Genomic DNA, 22166 nt, shown 5'->3' with positions numbered 1-22166 from the left:
AGAGATCAGTTTAGCAACTAGTCGGACCATAAAAAAAATCGAAACCGGAAGTAAAGTTCGGATCCAGACGTGTATCACGTGCGTCCGATGAAACCGTCTATACCAAATACACAAAATAACGTTGTTTTTTAGCAATGAAATAGGTGAACTTTTAATTTTTTTCTGACATTGCATACAAGGAATTCTTAACCTAGAAATAACCTGAAAAACCCAAAGCTACTTTTAATAGAATAAATCAAGCATAAAATAAGTGCTGATCAACCGCAAACAGATACTGTAAGACATTTGAAATAAAACAGAATCGATTAAATTTGTGAACTAAAACTTTATCAATGCTCTAAAAATCAGGGGCTTTTGACAAAACATAAGAAGCTTAAGCCCCCTCACAATGCCACTGTGCGAACCTCCAGAACTTTTAATAATAGAATTGAATATAGCAATAGCCTGCTCAATTTTATTTGGTGATAGGCCTTTTACATCAACATTTCACAAAACAGGTCTGACAGATAGACAGAATACTTTAGTTAGATACAGCACTTGAGGAATTTACTTGTCAGATGAAAATTGTACAGGAAAATACTAGCCACTTATGGACCAAAACAAAAATTTTAAGTGGCCCTTTTAAAGCACATAATTTACATAACTTCATTTTTTTTCAAGAATAAGAATTCTCAGCATTAAATAGTGTACCATAAAATGATATGCTATCTGTAGTGACTTCTGGTAGAACATCATCTCAGCATCAGGTTTAACCTGAAGGGATTTGGTAACATATGAAGGCAAGTGGTCAGTTTTGTTATAAACCTATTTCAGCTAACATATTAAGATTGTTAACATAAGCAAAACTCATTATAGGATTTCCACAAAAAGAAAGAAAAGTTGAACTAACATACTCATGTTTGGTTTCAAGTCAACAATACCCACCTCAGCTTATACACGCATGTATGTATGAAACATTACATTGTCTCTGTGGGTACTTAAAACTCTGTCCAGCTTAAGTCACTTCATTTGTATGTGCAAAAAGAGAAGATTAGAGAGGTAAAGTGATACACAGTGGAAAATACTGCCATAATAGTTAGCACTTTGGCAACAGAAAAAAGTATACATAGTCTAGAAGAAAAGTAACAACAGTAAGATACTCATAAGATCATAAGCAACAGATAAAATAACTCATTTACCAAGAGAGGTTTGATTCTCAACAACAGATAACTAGTGCAAATACAAGCTTTTCTTTCAAGAGAATCGATATTCATGTAAATATATAGAAAGAAAATCAAATCAGCAATACATGAACAACCCCCACATAATTCAAATCAAACAAACAAATCTAATCACACTACACTAATAAATAAAGAGATAAGTTCAGTTTCTTAACACACATCTCCATTACAGAAAATTATATCAGTAAGTGTCTTCAGTGCTTATGTGAAGTGTTTCTTTGTCAGTGGTATCCAACCCTGTTCCTCAGGGCAGGGCCATCAACCTTATACATTTTAGATGCCTTCCTTATCTGACAACGATTGATGTACTCCACTAATGGCAAGTTAAGTCGGGTGTGTGTTTAGGGGTTGTCCAGGAACAGGGTTAGGTACCATTAGTCCAGGTTAGAGATTCTCTCACACTTGTGTGTGTTCACAACCCCCTGATACATCTTCCAAACAGCAGCAGTAGTAACAGCAAAGGCAGAAGCAACATTGAAAGAGGTCACAATTATGTGTCACCATTCACACAGACCCACTTTACACTGTGTGTATGCACACATAGCTGCACATTTAAAAGATCTGCTGTTCGAACAAAATCTTTTCAAAGCCTTCAGGTGAAGCATGGTAGAAATCACTGAACTGGCAGTCTATGATGGCACTGTCATCCACTGAGAAAAGAGAGAAGGTCAGATTAGAAATAACGTGATGAGTTCATCATGTTGGATTCAGTAACTGTATATTTTAAAGCTTATGAATGGCAGCGTTATCTCACCATTTACAAATCTTAGGAAAATAACAGTTTGACTTAGCAATCTTTTTACTGAATTCAATGTACACATTTTTGTCCAGAAAAGTAACGGTTTATTATTGATACATTGAACTGATAATTATTGATAACCATTTCACCATCCATTTAGGTGTAAACCAGAAAATGTCACTGCAACTCACCATAAACTACAGGGAATACTGTCCCTCGAATACCTGAGGCTGGACAATGCATGTTTTTTCCATTCAAATACAAGTTCAGTTCCACGTGGTCATAGGTCATTCCCTAACAAGAGATACAGTACAAACGTTCATGACCACAAACAATTGGAAAGTAGCGATGTTTTATAATATACCTTGCACAGACCAAAAAAAAACATACCACTACATCCCCCTCCTGCGGCAGACTGTTGGCAGGAAGCCGATTTTTCTCCTCGTTGTTGTGGTGTATAGAACCATCATGTCTTAGCACCAAACTGTGACTGTCTTGACCCAGTGGCACCTGGTTCAAATTCACTTTCTGTGTTGCCACACCAATCCCCCATACACCTGTATTACAAATATAAATACACCCATATGAGACAGATATACAGAGCAATACTGTGAATTATTAGCCGTAATAATTACCTGTTAAATACATTATTAGTCTTGACCATAGACCAGGGCTATTCAAATCTTACCCTGGAGGGCCGAGCACTATCCAGTTTAGCTCCAACCCTAAAAAAAAAACTTACTGTGATTGTCTAGTGATCAGGAAGACCTTGATTAACTTGCTCAGGTGTGTTTGATCAGGATTGAAGCTAAACTCAGTAGTGCTTTGCCCCACCGTAAGATTTGAATAGCCCTGCCATAGACTGTAAAAAATATGGACGTAGAGTCCGTGACGTCACCCATAGGTTTAAGAAAAGCTTTTTTTGAAGCCAAAAGTTGGTGTTGCAGAATTTAAGGGTTAATATAATTGAAATGGATGAGTAACAAAACAATTCACCCCCTCAAAGTAAAAAGATAGATAGATAGATAGATAGATAGATAGATAATTCCATGTTGGCTTTACGATAGATAGATAGATAGATAGATAGATAGATAGATAGATAGATAGATAGATAGATAGATAGATAGATAGATAGATAGATAGATAGATAGATAGATAGATAGATAGATAGATAGATAGATAGATAGATAGATAGATAGATAGATAGATAGATAGATAGATAATTCCATGTTGGCTTTACGATAGATAGATAGATAGATAGATAGATAGATAGATAGATAGATAGATAGATAGATAGATAGATAGATAGATAGATAGATAGATAGATAGATAGATAGATAGATAGATAGATAGATAGATAGATAGATAGATAGATAATTCCATGTTGGCTTTACGATAGATAGATAGATAGATAGATAGATAGATAGATAGATAGATAGATAGATAGATAGATAGATAGATAGATAGATAGATAGATAGATAGATAGATAATTCCATGTTGGCTTTACGATAGATAGATAGATAGATAGATAGATAGATAGATAGACAGACAGACAGACAGACAGACAGACAGACAGACAGACAGACAGACAGACAGATAGACAGATAGATAGACAGATAGATAGATAATTCCATGTTGGCTTTACGATAGATAGATAGATAGATAGATAGATAGATAGATAGATAGATAGATAGATAGATAGATAGATAGATAGATAGATAGATAGATAGATAGATAGACAGATAGACAGATAGATAGATAGATAGATAATTCCATGTTGGCTTTACGATAGATAGATAGATAGATAGATAGATAGATAGATAGATAGATAGATAGATAGATAGATAGATAGATAGATAGATAGATAGATAGATAGATAGATAGATAGATAGATAGATAGATAATTCCATGTTGGCTTTACGATAGATAGATAGATAGATAGATAGATAGATAGATAGATAGATAGATAGATAGACAGATAGACAGATAGACAGATAGATAGATAGACAGATAGATAGATAGATAATTCCATGTTGGCTTTACGATAGATAGATAGATAGATAGATAGATAGATAGATAGATAGATAGATAGATAGATAGATAGATAGATAGATAGATAGATAGATAGATAGATAGACAGATAGACAGACAGATAGACAGACAGATAGACAGATAGACAGATAGATAGATAGATAGATAGATAGATAGATAATTCCATGTTGGCTTCACGATAGATAGATAGACAGATAGACAGATAGATAGACAGATAGATAGATAGATAGATAGATAGATAGATAGATAATTCCATGTTGGCTTCACGATAGATAGATAGATAGATAGATAGATAGATAGATAGATAGATAGATAGATAGATAGATAGATAGATAGATAGACAGATAGACAGATAGACAGATAATTCCATGTTGGCTTTACGATAGATAGATAGATAGATAGATAGATAGATAGATAGATAGATAGATAGATAGATAGATAGATAGATAGATAGACAGATAGACAGATAGACAGATAGATAGATAGATAGATAGATAGATAATTCCATGTTGGCTTTACGATAGATAGATAGATAGATAGATAGATAGATAGATAGATAGATAGATAGATAGATAGATAGATAGATAGATAGATAGACAGATAGATAGACAGATAGATAGACAGATAGATAGACAGATAGATAGACAGATAGTTCCATGTTGGCTTCACGATAGATAGATAGATAGATAGATAGATAGATAGATAGATAGATAGATAGATAGATAGATAGATAATTCCATGTTGGCTTCACGATAGATAGATAGATAGATAGATAGATAGATAGATAGATAGATAGATAGATAGATAGATAGATAGATAGATAGATAGATAGATAGATAGATAGATAGATAGATAGATAGATAGATAGATAGATAGATAATTCCATGTTGGCTTCACGATAGATAGATAGATAGATAGATAGATAGATAGATAGATAGATAAATAGATAGATAGATAGATAGATAGATAGATAGATAGATAGATAGATAGATAGATAGATAATTCCATGTTAGCTTCACGATAGATAGATAGATAGATAGATAGATAGATAGATAGATAGATAGATAGATAGATAGATAGATAGATAGATAGATAATTCCATGTTGGCTTCACGATAGATAGATAGATAGATAGATAGATAGATAGATAGATAGATAGATAGATAGATAGATAGATAGATAGATAGATAGATAGATAGATAGATAGATAGATAGATAGTCTGCAATACTTGATTCTAACTGGTCGTGACATTCCGAGGTCTGTTATCCTTGGATACCTGGATAACACCGCTCACCCAGGTACTGCAAGTTATCTTGACCAGAAGTGCTTATATGTTTAACGTATCAATCTGCAGTCCTTTTACAAGTAAGCTATAAATACATTTCAAATAAGTATTTTGTACCTTTTTATTACCTTGTGTGCCAGTGGGTGTGTAATAAGGAGTATAGTGCACATCCAGCCGGTTGTTATACACCTGCCGTGTTTTATTTTTTAATAACACCCCACTAGATGTACATTATGGTCCCTTAACAGTGGTTCTCAAACTGGGGGGCCCTGAGATGGTGCCAGTTTAATGACATTTTAAAAATACATTAATTTATCATAAATTCAGTGTAATTAAACCTTAGAATAATAAGGATACTAACCAAAAAACACTACACTGTATATTTTAATATGTTTTGTTTAATTAAAATTTTAAGTTTTGGAATGTTTTATGTCATCAATGTTTTGGGGAGGCATGAAGGGATGTGGCGTTAACAAGGGAGGCCGCACACCGAAAAAAAGTTTGAGAACAACTGCCTTATAAGTCATAGTATTACAAATATAAAAATAGCATTAGCTTTTTTATGTTTTCTAAATGTTTTGCTCAAAAGCAGATGAAGACAGAGGAACACGTTGATTTAACTTTACAGGTACATTACCCGTGGACTGGATCTTGAACTCAAAATAGCTCTTGTTCTGGTGTAAAGGGGCGTTGGCGAGGCAGGCTCCAGTTCCACAGATCCGCCTCCCGCTTTTCACGATGACCACATCCGTCCCTGGGAAACAAGGCCAAGCAAACTCTCATGAACACATTTGCACAGACCAGACACAAGGTATGTTTTAAACATGCTAGCGTAAGGATATGCAGAATAGCATGCTTCTTAAATACTTATTCAGTGGTACCACTTGGAAATAAGATTAAATGGATATCGACAGCACTACGCACTTGATAGCTTGTTGAAAAGGATCAAACTGCTTGACATGTTCGATGAAAAACGCACTCGTGCATCTTTATCTACTAAAAATAATAGTAACTAGCCGTTGGTCTAAAATATGCCGTCATCGGCTAGCGTGACACGTATCTTTGTGTAGAGTCGGTCACTTTTTTTGACATCGCTTTGATAGTCACTAAGCAGTGTAAATAACTCTTACCCATGTGGTGCGTGTCTAATTGTACGGTTGGCATTTCTTTAAGGGGAGCATGACCCGGTCCACCATCCCCGCAGCAGCCCAAACAACACGTAAATACTGCAGCCATTCTAGCGTTGAGATTACCGGAAGTGCAGTTACACACGTCAAACTAAAGTGTGCACGAGCCTCCATCCCATAGAAAACCAATGGGCGGGAAATGTTGATAGCTGGGAACTGTTTCCTCTGAGACACAGCGATCTGCCTCAAGGGGACGCTAACTGGCCCTTATTCATGATTGAGCTGCATTAAAAGCCAATGGTGTTTTGTTTTACTGAAATAAATCTTTCCTAGTAAATAATTTTGGTTTGAATTTGTTATTTCTTATATCCGAGATAGAAAATATTTACATGTGCTTTTTGGCAGCTCTAATTTCAATACTTACTTTTAAAAATCCAGAGGCAGCCACCTTGCATGACTATGATTGGTCCATCTTGATCAGCGCTGAAAAAAGTATCAAGTAAGTTACTGCTTGACATCTACGTTTCTGTCTGTTCAATCATTTCTTCGAGAAACCGTGAAACCATTTAACATTAAATTCAAAATATGAAAATAATAAACGATATGTGTCTAAATTATAATTAAGTGCTTCTAATTCAAAGCCAATTCTAAAATACCAGCAAAATATTTTTCTGGTTTTGTTGTCTTCACTTCAGTGAGGACAACTGATTTATATTAGAGATACGAAGATCATATATTATTACATTAGTCTGGTAACAATTGTAACTTTTTCATTTGATTTATGATAATATAACTTTATAAATCATAGCGATTATTACCCTATCGCACAAGCTCTCGCCCTCTCGCGGCCAATTACGTCACTGCACGCGCTTTCATCCCTGATTTGACCAATGAGCGGAGAGCCTCGGATGCGGTTCTCTTCTTGATGGCATGGAAACAGGGGAAGAAAAATCGAGGTCAAAATATTTTGACACGTGACTCTGTAGCGATTGGTTATCGATGCGTCAAGACCCTGACACATGGCACTGGCATATGCGATCACATTGACGTGACCAAAGATCATCTTTGTGACGGAAACTATACGATTTACCAGATAACACTAAAAAGGATGCATTTCAGGATGGGTTTGTATTTTTGCAGGACTGTGGTCATGCACAGTGATAAATGACAAATATCAAACAGTTATTTATGTACCGTTGTGTGTAGATAAAGGGTAACGCCAGTATTGACGTAATCTGTTGAGGAAACGCTGATCTAGGAAAGAGTGAGCGCTTCCCGTAGCAACCCCATCCAGGAATGAAGGGATCCTCTGCATTTTCTTTGACAATGCACAAAACGTGATTCTAACTGCCTGAGCGGGCAAATGCACCATGCCTCCAGGACCGTATGCTGCATTTGGCATTGCACCGATGGCTGATGTTACATTGTTACATAACGCGTTGTACGAATTAGTTTTAATTGCATGGGCATAGTGACCTGGCCTGAACTAGTTAAAATACCCCGGTTGGAAAGTCTGCACAGCAACACGAGTCACGATTGCGTTGCACACTGCCTAACTATCTAGTGCGTTTCTAGTCCAATTGCTGATGCTTTCCGACTGCAAAATCTGCCAGAGCCGTAGCAATACCTTGACAACCGGACCAAGGCATAGATAGAAACTCAAAGATTTTGACAGCTCGACGGTGGCTTTTTTTTACATCAACACCTTGAAGTTGGAAAGGTCGTCGGATATTACTGCACACGAGTTCTCACGCGGTCGATTAAAAATGAAGTACTGGTGCACTCAGGAGTCTTCATCGTCAGGCAATCTGAACTACTGTATATAGTTGAAACAGCTTCATCGTCGTGCTTCTCTACACTACAGAGTCGCTTGAAATGCACTGTCATTGGAAAAAATCTTGTGTGGACACTGCAAATCGATCGATGCAGATTATATTGATTCTTTTATTATACATTCCTTTATTATAGCTCTAATTTAACGCAATTTAAAGAACCAAGCTACTGTATGACTGTACCTTTACTGTTTTCGTTATTAGACTATTATATTTAGTCTTTTTATAATAACTATACGCGTAAAATGCATCATCAACCCGACAAAAGACCAAAATAGTTTCTCTATAAAAATACCTACATACTATATAGCTTATACTTATATGCATACATTAGAATTATTGCGCATGGAGATGGTGACCAAACAACAGTGCGGAGTGCGGGAGATTTAATAGAGTTGCACTGGAAAGAAGCTTGCAAAAAATGATGACAGTTGTTTTAATGCGCAACATCAATAAGCATTAATGTATATTTCATTTTTTTCCCACTTTAGGACACGATGGAGCTCCTAGAAGAAGACCTCACATGTCCGATATGTTGTTGTCTCTTTGAAGACCCGCGCGTTCTGCCTTGCTCACATAGCTTTTGCAAGAAGTGTCTCGAGGGCATCCTGGACGGTAACCGAAGTCCTGCATGGAGACCTCCGTTCAAATGCCCGACCTGTCGAAAGGAGACCGCGCACAACGGTATCGCGAGTTTGCAAGTCAATTACACCTTGCGTGGCATCGTGGAGAAGTACAACAAGATTCGTGTGCTGCCGAGGATGTCTCTCTGCCGAGTGCACAGTGGACAGCCACTCAACATTTTTTGTGCCACGGATCTAAAACTCATCTGTGGTTTTTGCGCCACAACAGGTGACCACAAGGGCCATAAGTTTTGCGCGCTAGAGGAGGCTTACGAACGCGAGAAGGTCGCGTTTGAGGAGTTGTTTCGCGTCGTGGAGGGCTGGAGGAGCGCGGAGGTGCATTTGTGCTTGGAGTCGTTAGAGGGAGCGAAGAAGAAAGCGCTGGAGAGGGTCTCGGGGGACGCGGATCGAGTCTCAAGCTACTTTGACAAGCTCCTGCGCACACTAGACCACAAACGGAGCGAAATCCTCTCTGACTTCGAGGCTCTGAAACTCGCGGTCATGCAGACATTTGATCCTGAAATTAACCGGCTGCGCTCTGCGCTGGAGGAGCAACGGTGCGCACTCGCCATCGCCGAATCCTTTCGGTCGCTCTCCGACCCACTCACCTTCCTACAGCAGATGCAGGACTTTAGGGAAAAACTTAGCGTCATCCGGGCAACGCCACTTCCAACGCGAACCGATTTGGAAGTGGGTCTGCGTGGCCTGCAAAGCTTCGATGTGAAGGAATGGGATCGGGTGCGTTTTGGAGAGGTGGACAAGTTGTGCGCCCCGTACGAAAGCAGCTCTTACTTGACATCGTTGCCCCCTGCACCTCGCTATTCCCGTGTACTGTGGAGAGTTGTTCTGGTTGTATTTGCTTGTCTGCCTGCGCTGCACTTTCTCCCTTCAGACTGTCTTGCTCTAAGCTTTCATGATAAATTGGGGGCAGTCGGTGGCTTTACTCTGCCCAGTCCAGGAGAGATTTTGCGCTGGTTCGGGTTCTGTTGGAAAGAAGGAGCTGCAATCTGCACATTACTTATTGAACAGTGTCGAAACTCTATTTTGGACCTGATAAACACGACATCCGATTTCATCAGCTGATTTTTATAACTCCATCCATTAGGTACTTTTTAAGTACTACATACACCGCAGATTTGTTGCTTTGGAAAAATTTAGTTTGTGTTATTTGTTGTTGAATTTGTCACAGTGGTTGTTACATATACCAGTTGTGTGCTTTTGTCTGTTTATTTTACACGAATGGAAAACAAATGTTGATGGATTATGGTTTACTTATTGAATAATATCCCCAAGTTAATCAAATGCGTTTCTGATTTTGTACGGAAAAAACAGAACCGAATAAATCAAATTTCTTTTAAATAAAAGTGGACAAATCTCACAGCACATTTAATTGTCATTATTGTAGGATATTTGCAAGGCTAGCTTAAAGACAAACAAAACTTTGAGAAACATTTGTTATGAGAATGCGTTAACAACGTATAACGCTGTGCGAGGTACAAGAGACTCAAGGTTAAGCGTTACATAACTATGTCGGATTCGCACCATGCACGACCACTTTACTTTTTAAAACAATTTATAAATATTTATAATTGGAACCTCGTTATAATAACATCCTGCTATAATGGGGTTTATTTGGTTTGTTTTTTACATAAGAATTGTATAGTAGTCTTTTTACTCTAAGCCGTAAATCTTTAAAACTGGTGCATGTTTAGTGTTATCGATGGATTCGTGTTTTTGTTGTTTGCCAGTGGAGTTATTTAATATACTCGTATTTTTATTACATTTAAATTTTCTCTAAGCGAAATCTCAGCCCTTTTTGTAATGTTTTCTATTTTCCACAAGAGAGAGAGAGAGAGATGAAATGTGCAGGATTGACAGGAAGTTGAGACTGATAAGAAAAGGTATTTCACTTTTCCCAGTGTTGAACTATTGGAATCCTAAGATTCACAGATGACACTCTTAATGTGACGTCATAGCTGAATCCCTGTACACGTCACTGCACATATATTTAGCCGACTGTTGCCAGGCGAATTGGAGACGAGGGGTGAAAATACTCTTTCAACCTACTTTACAAAACACATTTTAAATATATTTAGAATACGCCGAATACTAAATTTGTTGATAAATATAAAACATTCTTCAACTTGCTAAATGCATTAAGTAATAGAAACCTTTCTTTAGAATGATGCCATGTGTTATGTAATTCCTTCTCCTCGATTTGCCCCATCTTTTTAAATCAAATTTAACTTTATCTGATAAAAATGTCAAGTTTTAGGTTACCATGATTTTTTACTCATTATCTGAGTTTTTACAAATGGCCCAACTAAAAATATTTTCCAGGAAAAAGGCAGTCACGTAAGGTGTTATTTCGTAATGTTTTGAACTGACTGTCTTTGTGTTTAATAACTAATTATTCAGTCGTCTTAAAGTTTACTTTTGTATTGTCAAGATTCGTTTCTTTAAGGAACGACCTTCGCATTAAAAAACTGTGATCTCAGAATTTAAACCCTATTTGTTTTCTCCAAATTAAAAAAAAAGTTGTATAGCCAAATAAATGTTATTTTATAGGACATGTAGCATAGCATTTTGTGAATAATTGTGTCAGTGCACCAAACTAATAAACACTCATCGACAACGACAAAGGTCCTACATTCTCTGTGCCCTATAATAACAAATGTGAAAATATAATACATTAGGACTTTTTGTAGACCTCACGTAGCATGTATATGTATTGAAATCTATTACATTACATTTGAAAGCTCCCATATGAGTTAATGTAGTTATTTAAATTTCGATTATAAACCTACAAGTGTCATACGGCGCATCATGCAATCGCAAAGCAACCTTGCATGCTGATAAATGGTGCAGAGATATAGGGTTAGCACTTAACTAATAGTTTTATAACAAAATTCTAAGCCATATTTTATTCGTCGGAAAAAACACAACGAATTCTCATTTTCCTAATAAATGTTTTAAATTTACTTAAAAGATGTAATTTTCTAAAATGTTTAGCACTCGAGATTATGCAAGCCCCATCCGCATTTAAAATTATTTACATTTTTAAGAAATTTAAAATGCTGAAAAATATAAAGGTAAAATTATTTTAACAACTTTAAGCTATCCCCATACAAACATATAAAAAATATAGACAGACCTTTTAATCACTGGAAAATTATTCAAACACACACTGACCATGAGACATGCAAAAGGCACGCAAAATTAAACCACAATTTGTTCAAGTAAACGAAAACAACAAATGGGACACACAAAGTTTAATTACTGTAAAATTAATCCTGTTCAATAATCAAAAGTTAAAAGTATCAAAATATACATACAACAAAACTCTGATAAAAAGTAAAATTTAAAAAAGCAGAAAAATGCTTTTCTGCTTCTAAAATATGTAGAGACGTAATAAAACGCACCGTTAAAAATTCGTTTTACAAAAGCCGCTCGTTTAAAAAAAATCGGTCTGCTTTTCAATTAAACATTTTATTTCCTTTTAGAATTTACTTATACTAGCCTACACCATGTTATTGAAAAAACTTCAATGGCATTAGTAAAATCATTAAATCAGTAATGTTGGTATTTCGCCTTAGACAAATAACTAAGACAAATAAGCAGCTTTATAACAGCTTACTGCTCCTGCACTTTAACAGCTGTGCTGTGCATACGAGATATGACAATTTAATTATTTTTTTTAAAAACATCATATAAAGCATCAGAAAATTTATTTTTATGTGGGTCAAAATCAGTCATGTTTCAAAAAAAGTGCAACATTGTTTATGTGCTGCCCGATTTAAACGCTGTTTATTTATTGCATAAGATGTGATAAACGCACCGTAAATACGCAAACCGCATAAGACTCCATCAAATTGATATAAAAGTGTACAGTGCTTCAAAGTAACATAGAACACAAAATAAGGCTAAATTGACTTTTGTGTTGCAGCATTGATAACATTAAAGAGAAACATTTTGGCCAAACTGTGGTAAAAAAAATGCTGTCAAAATGTTTTATTTCTCACTTCATTAAACAGAGATTTCAGTAAATCTTGCATTACATACTGATCTTGTCTCTATTTAATTTAGGCCAACGCAGGCTGCTAGGAATGAAAAAAAGAACTTGATTATATAAAAATATATATTAGCCTACATATACTCACAAAAGGTTACATAACGACTGCGTAATTACTGAGAAAGCTGTTGTAATAGAAACACGCTTGGTTTTAGCCGTTTTAACGCATGTGAATGTTTATCTTTAAAATATAAACGTACTGTTTTGGTAACTTCGTACGAACAAAATTATGAAGGTTACTTTTTATTTTTAAATGCACTCCATACAACAACGGAACAACCGACCGAATTAAGAAATCCAAAAAAGACTTCCTGGTTTTTAAGAATTTTACTTTTAAGGTTATTGGATTTAGTGCTTTGTGGTATTATTTTACACATCTGAAAACTTTATTTTTTTAATGCGCATTTTGACATGTACTTTAAGCTGGTGGTTCGTCAAACACAAAAATAATAACTAAAACGAGGACGCATTAATTAAAGCAAAAGACCAAAGACTACACCTCATACAGTAAACGGCAACATCCAAGCTAATCAAATAAAGTTGGCCAAAGTTAATAGTGAGTCAAGGACAAGTCACACGTTTTTCCTTTTTCTTATATTTTTTTATTAATTTATATTGAGTCAAAATAATTTGCAATGACATATTTGGAAAAATACGATTTATGCTGTAAATTCCAAAGGCAACAGAAAAAAGCAATGGGAAGAATTTTATATTTACATATTGACGAAAACAAATTGTGCAGAATACCAAAACTGTCACAAATATTTTTTAAATGTAACAGATTTAAAAAAAAAACTAACACTGTCTGTCTTTACCTCTGACCCTTCAGTTTGCTCCAGTGAGGCTCAGCGTTGTCCTTACTTCTCTATGTTGGATTGAGGATTCAGTCCAAAAAGGTATTTTAGTACCAGTGAGTCAGCCATTACTGGCACCAGCAGGGTAGCTGTGATAAAAAGATGATGTGCATGTGCTGCTTGGTGACTTCTTGCTTCAGCAGCACGAGCAATATTGGAGGCATTAGCCAAGGAGTAACTCCAATATTTACATGCTGCTAAAGCAAGACAACACACGCATTCACACACAAACATCCACGCTCTCTTTCTTGCTGCGTAGGTCCCAGGAATTGATGCTGCAGCACATCACGGCCTGCATCTCTGTATCACCACAAACCATTCTGTGCTGCTACACCATCACCTAGGGAGGGTCTCTCTCTCTCTCAATCATACACACTCACACCCTCCGCAACATGAATATGCACTGCCAGAATCACAAGCGAGTGACTCCTCTTCCTCTCTCTCTCTCTCCGTAGGACTTGAGGTATTTCAGGACTTCGTCTGAAACACAGAAAAGAAGAGGACTTGAGCAAGAATATATACAGCACAGCTGGATATGATGCTGTCAGTCTGCAGTAAAGTTTTGAATGTTCATTACTGTGTTTGCATGCATATTATTACCATAAAGTTTAAAAAGTTTTTTTATTATTTTTGCAATTTTACATTTAAATATTTTTATTGACAAAGTATTAAGAATATGCCATGCAATGTAGAATTAAGTAAACAAAGGATATATTTTTAACCTAAAACCAAGCACCACACTAAATAACATTTTCAATGTCACGTAAAAGGGGATGTACAAATAAAAACAGATGTTATGGGATGAGCCTGGATGCTTAAAAGAGTCTTGAGGGAATCAGTGCTGTTGTTTGTCATGTTTAAATTTTGTCATTTGGGACATGACAAACAAGACATTAAGTAGTACAAAAGTTTTTTTTTTAAATTATAAGAATTACGACTACATTTTATATTATTAATGGTACTACATGGTATTATCTTCCTTTTAGATATCAGCACGCTGGACTGTGACGACACACCTGGCCTGTAGCTGCACATCCAAACACAGTACATCAAAGAAAACAAACAACTAACACTATCATCCAGAATTTAACACTGGCAACATCCAGCCTCAAAGTCATCTTTAACAGCGGACACTAACTTGCCATTAGCTTTTCTATTAGCAAACATGCATGTTTTTACAAAGTTAAATAGACAAATGGTGGATGCTGCACTTTAGTGGTGGTTGAGAAGAATCCCCTTTCACATGTAAAGCGATTTAAGTGCTGCAGAAAAACGCTATATTATTATTAAATGTAACAAATTATTATTAATATTATAGGGTGTTCCATTAGATATCTCTTACTCTGATCTGAATCAATTGCTGTGCGTATGCATTACATTTAAAGTTAATGTAATTGTACTTTATAGCAATAGGAGAATTGTGGTTTAGAATATTCATTTGTATGTCCCAAACACCTGAATGAACTGTTGCAGAAGAAAAGGTGAGTAACTAAATGACCCCAACATTTTAGAACCAGCAAATATGTGGCATTTCAATTTTTTATGTATTAACAATTTTCTGTCAATCATTAATAAATATATACTATATTTTAACAGAAATTATTAATTTACAATACAATGCATATGTTACTGAAATTTTAGAGGTGCAGATGACACCTTTTTTTTGGCAAAAACGATGCAACATGGTTTTACAGACCAAAAAAGGGTAATGTGATAATCATTGATATGTATTTAGCTCCTAATGCAAATGGCTGATAAAAACTTTGCTTTGTTTATCATATAATAAAGTAGCTGAGGAAACTCAACAAAAAAAGAAAATGGGAGAAACAGAATTTCCAAAATTAGTCTCTCTGCCCCCCTCCAAAAAAAAAAAAACAATATAATCTTACAACTAGTAAGACAAGTCACACAATATAAAGTCAATGCTGAAGCAGCTTGTAAGAATCTATTGCCTGTACTTTTGACCGACAGCAAACTTTGTAACGTCTACCCAAACAAGAGCTGGCATCTGAGATTTTCTTTTTTTTGGGGGGGGGGCAACATTTACTTTTGCATACACACTTCAGATGCAGGAAATACTTTTAAAATTATTACAGCAAATGTATATGTTTATATTAGCTATGACCAATCATCTGCTATCCGATAAAAAGACTGATTTGCTGTTGTGGAGATAAACACCACACTGAATACAGTACTCCTGACAAACAAAAACACGATTACAAAGAGTGGGCAATAAATTATTCAGTTATTTTCACATACACTTCATAGTTTACCTAATGCTAATGATATGCATGTCAGTGTAAAGCAGACAACACAATATTTTAAACTTTAATAGTTAAAATGACTAGAGTATAAAAATTAGTGTCAACTGTCAGCCTCTTTCTTAAAACAATCTACACAACATGAGGAGTATATCTGCAAAGAAGTGCCATTACCGTGAATTGTCTTCTGTATCCTGACATCACCATCAGGCAAATTCTGGGGGGGAACAAAAACATTATCAAACAGGATTATCTATATATACGCATTTTACATTTTTATGTACTGCTTTAGGGACTCGTGCAACAGACCCCAGTATAATTAAAAAGAGGTCCAAGACAACATCTACAGTTAGTGTAACAAGTGTGTACAAAACAATTTTGTGGAGTGTAGAAATTTGACCCCTAAACCCAATTCCACAGTTTAAAAAAACAACAAAGAAATTGGATTGATAATAATCATTACTGATCTGTATCAATAAATCAACTGTGTAGTCAATTATATACATAAACACTTATAACTAAATATAGTAATATTATGGAACTTAAATAAAATTTCTGAAAGCAAAAAAAAAACATACCACTATAAAGCTAGACTTTTGGGCCGTCATTATGCATTTTTGTTTGTGAGACATACACAAGTATTTTATACTTTTCTGGTCTGTGCGTCTTTCACTCCCTCTTCCTTTCTCTCTCTCTCTTTCTCACACACACACACTCAGTAAGTCTCATGCTAAGATATTATGAGTATATCTTCACAGGAAACATCTGACCACATTAATTTTTAGCATGGAGGAAAAAAGGGCTCAGTCACAAAAAACTGACAAGAGCTCCATAAGAGTAACAAAAAACTCAAATGTAAAGAAAGACATAAAAAAGTGGATCAAAAAATATACAGCATGGTTAGATGCAATAAAAAAATTATCCACAAATGAAACATTTCAAAATGCCTGTGTGTGTGTTCAAACTTTTCCTATGTCCTCATGTACACAGGGGAAATGCAAAAAATAAATTAAAAGTTTATCATTTTAGTATACATTTGTAGTGGGTCTAGTTGTGTAGTGGGTTTCTAATTTTGCCATGTAATCTCATAAACTAGCAACTGTCCCATAAAATGAGAGCAAATTATGTGCACCAGATTTTATTTTATACTTTAAAATTATATAATCGTGAAAATTTTATAATTACATAATTTGATTATACTCATAACAGCACATCAGCAAAACTCTTATTATCTGGAAGGTGGTCACATTGGTGTGTGTGTGTGTCTTAAGAGGAACGTCAAAGCATCAGAACAAGTCTGTGTGAGTGCAAGGAGGGTGTGAATGAATGTATAACATTTAACCTCTCTCTACTTGTGTTTAACTGCAATCATGTGACCTCAGGGTCAAAGGGTATCACCTTGCACTCGTCCATCAACATCAGCATGTGACAGTCACACACTCCGAGATTCACGCTCCGTATAGAAAAAACCTCCCAACTAATTACTATGTCATAGTTAAACAGTCAAAAACAAAAGTACAGCAAAAATAATGGTTAATTTTGCCAGTATTACTTGAAGTTAGTCAACTTTAATTAGGAAACAATTTAGACTTTGTAAAAAGTCTCAAATACTAATTTTCCTTTCATTGAGAAAAAATTATATATGAAATGCATTAAGGATTTCTCTGTAATTTATCTAAAGTCCTTTAGCTACAATTACAAAAGATGCAATGCAAAGAAAGAAATCAGACTGTGGAAATATTTAGTCAAAGCAGGAATGACAGCTAGCCTGCACACCTGTACGACACTGATGCACCTGAATGCGGCTGCAACGACACACAGAAACACCTGTGCCCTGACTGCAACGATAAAAGAAAGCTCTGCAACTCTGCAATAGACTGCATTTACAGCAGCTTTTATACTATAGCAAAAACTCTAGTTAGGCAATATATGTGCTTTTGTTTTTACAAAGAAACCTCTCACATACACAAGTAAGTTTTCCTATAATCATAAGAAGAGCATGGGTGATGTCACAGAGCCATTCTGTGTGTCTGTGACCACATATTAACATTCAGATCCTCCTGGCATAGTGGATTAATACTTGAGGCCAACTTATTAATCATTTAATATGGCAGATAATTTTATAAGTTTGTAAATAGCCAGTAGATCTGAATTCCCGAAAAGATACACTTCATTACAAAGCATGGCCAACTTAATGTTCACACCACAATTACTAGACAACAATAATCTGTTCATTTTCTTTTATATTTTACAGTAGGTCGGACAAAAAAAATTCCCTTTCCAAAATGTGAGCCCTAGACACACTACTAAAATGTATCTCAGGTTTAATTTTATGCATGATAACCACCTAGCCGGTATCTTCATTTAAGAAAAAAAATCTTGTTTCTCTTCTCTATCCCAGTAAAAAAACTCAGATATCAACAATGTAACAGTTTGTTACTAGGTAACAGAAACTAAAAAGAAGAGTGAAATAAGTGTAAAAATGACATCTCACAACAGAGATGTATATCGGTGTGAACTTATACAGATATGTATAAGTGTAACTTGACACAAACTTTAAGTTATTTACACATTTTAGTGCCAACTATATATGGTTATTTTAGATTTTTGCCTTCTCTGCAGTGCATTAATCTTAAAAGTGCAAGATTAAGTGATAAAGTTTTACTAAGTGCCAACATGGACAGCTGGACTTCATTCACTAACTGCTTTGAATTTTATTTATTACAAAGACTGACATTACAAAACTATCATATAATTACTTACATGACAGTATGGTCGTATGGTTAAGACTGCAATAGCTATGAATAACTGTTCAATGTACCAAAAAATATCTAAAAATTAGGCATTGTTATAATATTAGTATTCTGCTACTAAACCACCATACAGTGAGTGTATGACGCATCTGTTGATTAAACTGCAATGTTGTGAACATGATAAAGAGATCGTTGTGGTTTACTTGTGGGGATTTCCCTACAGTGGAAGGCAGGATCAACTCATGGGAAGAAAAAACTGCCAGGAAACGTTAAAAAATGCATAAAAATAAAAACAGTAAACATTTATTAGGGCTATTATTGTGAAAAAAGGGCTGCATGAGAATTTATTTATTTGGTGTGGTAGTGTGCTATGCTTAACAAAAACAACTTAAACATAAATTAAAGGATTTGATATAAACAAAAAATGTACCAAAATTATATATGTGGCTTGTTATAATACAGTATACATATAAGAGTAAAGATACATATTCAATATACCTTACAAATGAGGTATGTAAAATACATGTAATTGAGACTGTAACCTGTCATTATTTCTTTCTCTAGATATTTAGACTGAACCAGAGATCATTTATAGATTTAAAAAACCTATAAAGTGAATAATGCTACAAAAAGGTCATATCTCTAGCAGACTCTATTTCATCAGATGTGGTAAAAGAAAACAAACGCTGCACGTACAGTGCTATTATAAATATTAGACACATATTCACATCCAAATTAGATAGAGTACTTTTATTAAAAAGTTTAAAACTCTTAAAATAGCTGGCCTTTCTCATACTATTTATTGCCTGTTCGGGCATAAGCTGACCCTAGGTCTCTTCAAGGTTAACCCCTATGACTTCACATGACATGGACAGGCCTTTACATCCATCATCACAATTAGGAGGTCAAAGCATCATGGTAATGACTTAATGACCTTTCTGCATGTGATCACCAACTAAAGTTCCCGAAGACCCACTTTCTTTGCAATATGGGTTTACTATGGAGTCGAGTGCAGTGCAAAAGTCACCAAAATGACTTGAGCACTGAAAGACCGAAAAAAAAAAAAAAAAACTGGCGCTGAGGTACATACGCAGACACAAAGCTTTTCAACGCCGGCGCAATCCCAACAATAACCGATTCACAGACCTCTCGCGTCTACGTATTTCCTCTAATGTTAATCTCAGTGATGCAGATCACTCGTTCTCGCAGTAAAAAGCATCAAAGTAAGTTTCACAGATAAACAATTACGATGAAAATCCTCAATTCAGCATCATAAATCTAGGCCCTAAATTATTCGATATTGCCACTTGGTTATGTAATTTTAATTTATAGGCCTGCCTGCATAAAAGTATGAATACGTGTCCATAACACTTTGTGTGTCTCAAATTGCACGGGGAAAATGGTTCTGAGTGAAGTTGAGAACCTGATGTTGCAATCGCGTGGTACAGTAGATCACCAAATTATGACGTGTTGGTTCGATCGAGTGATGATCCTATTCTAGAAACTGCTTGCCTTCATTTTAAATATTCACTGCTTATTTTGTCAGTTAGTTGCAATAACACTTTACCTATATTATATTTCTATTCATAATAGTTCTATTGATATTACAGTTCGATAATTAAACATAAGTTAGTTGGAGATAATGAACAAAATAATCTGCATTTTACAAGCAAAACGTTACACTTACCAAAACACCTGAACAGTCATCTTTGTAAATCCATTAAAAACTGTTTGAAATGTAAAAATCTGTCGGCGCACAATATATAGTAAAAGCCCAAAAAGAGGAAAAAACAGGCACGTAGGTCACCCTTGGTTATTTTACTGAAAAAATAGGCAAAATGTAGTAAAGAGTATGACAATGTTGGTCGGTGTGGGGTCCCGTGTATCGCTCGCTGATAGGCTGTCGAGCTCGCCGGCCGTCTCACTCACATCACCAATCCCGCTCAAACTCAACGTTTAAAAAATGCACAAAACCACCTCACTCCATCAAACAACCCACACAAATCCATTCCTCGTCTCCTGCTCTAATTTTTCGATTTTTTACAGATTTTTCACATCATCCGCGTATTTGTTGGATTTTTTTGAAAATAAAAATTATAATATTTCGTTTCCACAGCGCGGCTCCGGTCGGACGCCCCTTCTCAGCTGGAAATGCTAGCCGGATTAGCCTGCTAGCTCACTTCAGTCGCCACTTCACTATTTGTTGTCACTTTACGGTGTCTTCCGTGTGTCCAGTAATTATCCGCCTGAAACAAGATGCTGAAATTTGTGGAAAATTTTAGAGAAAAATTCCTGCTTTTGTTCTCCGGAACAGTCGAAAAGTGTGTTCCCCTTGCTCGTAATACTGAACTACATTGCGGAGCCTCTCTGGGTAGCTGTTGTTGCTATAGCGGCTCACTCGAAAATGGCGCCGAAAGCTCTAGTCTTCATTCAAATTGGCCGGAGCCTCCCCCTGCCCGCATTGGGCATGCCGGGACCTAGAGCAGCGCGTCGGATTGGTCGAGACAAAATGCACCCTCAAACCGGCTAGCAACCCAGAACCCACGCACAATATCCTTACACGGCCAGCAGAGCACGGTTTAACTGTACTTCTGCCAGTTTGTGTTTGAAATAACGAATGCTAGGGAGCGCGATTGTCCATATTGCAATCGTTTTACACCATTATAATTTGACACAATTGGTTACAGACGTAGATATGCATTTTCTGATATTTCATTTGCATCACAAATCCGCGATACATTTCATATGAACACTTATTAAATCAATCCAGAAATTACAGTATATCTGATTCGTGTATGGTCAACACCCTACATGAAACGTATGCATGGGAGCTTTTGTAGAGAGCGCGTGTGACAAAGCTACGATGCGAACTAGATTAAGTATTATAATTTCCTACTTTGAAAATAAGGGGAACTAAAACATGTGAAGGGTAATAGCGGTCAAAACTTCTTTCTCTAAATCGTGCAGTACAGTTACTCGAATGTTAACCATTTTAAGAAACCGAGAATATTGGTTGATACGGCTTGTAAAGCCGAAGTTACAAAACCAACCACTTGGATGTATCTTAACAACAGACCCTACGATCAGCGCGGTACCAAAGCAGACAGAGCAACTGCGAGCTGCGTCACTCACACCACCAGCAGCGTGAAGGTTGATTGGGAGAAGAAAGAAACTGCGCTCCATCTGTCAAATCCGCCCCTTTCAGATTACTGCCGACTGCATCATTCGGATAGAGACTTTCAAAATTTGGCACTGCTTTGTAACTATTTGACCAACAACCCCTTAGGAAGATTTAAAATATCTGGTGGCTAGGTGACCACATTGCTTTATAAACCCCAGTCTTATCA

The 22166-nt window shown here is 35.9% G+C and overlaps 2 protein-coding genes and 1 long non-coding RNA gene across 10 annotated transcripts; 1 reads left to right on the top strand and 2 right to left on the bottom strand.

Moving 5' to 3' along the window:
- Positions 1-432: 432 nt before the first annotated feature.
- Positions 433-14058, bottom strand: spryd7b (SPRY domain containing 7b). 3 transcript variants are annotated; one of them, XM_065251741.1, is made up of 6 exons: positions 13767-14058; positions 6849-6907; positions 5935-6051; positions 2350-2516; positions 2151-2253; positions 433-1870 (listed from the first exon to the last, which is right to left on the bottom strand). In XM_065251741.1, the coding sequence occupies exons 2-6, from the start codon at positions 6877-6879 to the stop codon at positions 1773-1775; spliced, it is 516 nt and encodes a 171-aa protein (XP_065107813.1). In that variant the 5' UTR covers positions 6880-6907; positions 13767-14058; the 3' UTR covers positions 433-1772. The 3 variants fall into 3 exon arrangements, with proteins under 3 accessions (XP_065107813.1, XP_065107811.1, XP_065107812.1); XM_065251739.1 differs by lacking the exon at positions 13767-14058 and adding an exon at positions 7243-7502; XM_065251740.2 differs by lacking the exons at positions 6849-6907; positions 13767-14058 and adding an exon at positions 6428-6728.
- On the top strand, positions 6018-15372 carry trim13 (tripartite motif containing 13). Of its 6 annotated transcripts, none has more exons than XR_012335106.1 (4): positions 6018-6108; positions 8748-9984; positions 14261-14348; positions 14792-15372. XR_012335106.1 is itself a non-coding variant. In XM_065251722.2 (3 exons), the coding sequence occupies exon 3, from the start codon at positions 8754-8756 to the stop codon at positions 9960-9962; it is 1209 nt and encodes a 402-aa protein (XP_065107794.1). In that variant the 5' UTR covers positions 6064-6108; positions 6863-6923; positions 8748-8753; the 3' UTR covers positions 9963-10260. The 6 variants fall into 6 exon arrangements, 4 of the variants coding, with proteins under 4 accessions (XP_065107793.1, XP_065107794.1, XP_065107795.1 ...); XR_010526932.2 differs by lacking the exons at positions 14261-14348; positions 14792-15372 and adding exons at positions 13781-13847; positions 14065-14121; XM_065251722.2 differs by lacking the exons at positions 14261-14348; positions 14792-15372 and adding an exon at positions 6863-6923 and having other exon boundaries at positions 6064-6108; positions 8748-10260.
- Positions 14152-21309, bottom strand: LOC135733309 (uncharacterized). The gene is made up of 3 exons (XR_010526934.2): positions 20507-21309; positions 16241-16283; positions 14152-14285 (listed from the first exon to the last, which is right to left on the bottom strand). It is a non-coding gene; the product is annotated as an uncharacterized lncRNA (long non-coding RNA).
- Positions 21310-22166: the final 857 nt, after the last annotated feature.

The sequence above is a fragment of the Paramisgurnus dabryanus genome, chromosome 15 (genome assembly GCF_030506205.2).
Source record: "Paramisgurnus dabryanus chromosome 15, PD_genome_1.1, whole genome shotgun sequence".
Taxonomy (NCBI): domain Eukaryota; kingdom Metazoa; phylum Chordata; class Actinopteri; order Cypriniformes; family Cobitidae; genus Paramisgurnus; species Paramisgurnus dabryanus.
This window is presented reverse-complemented; position numbering and strand designations above follow the sequence as displayed.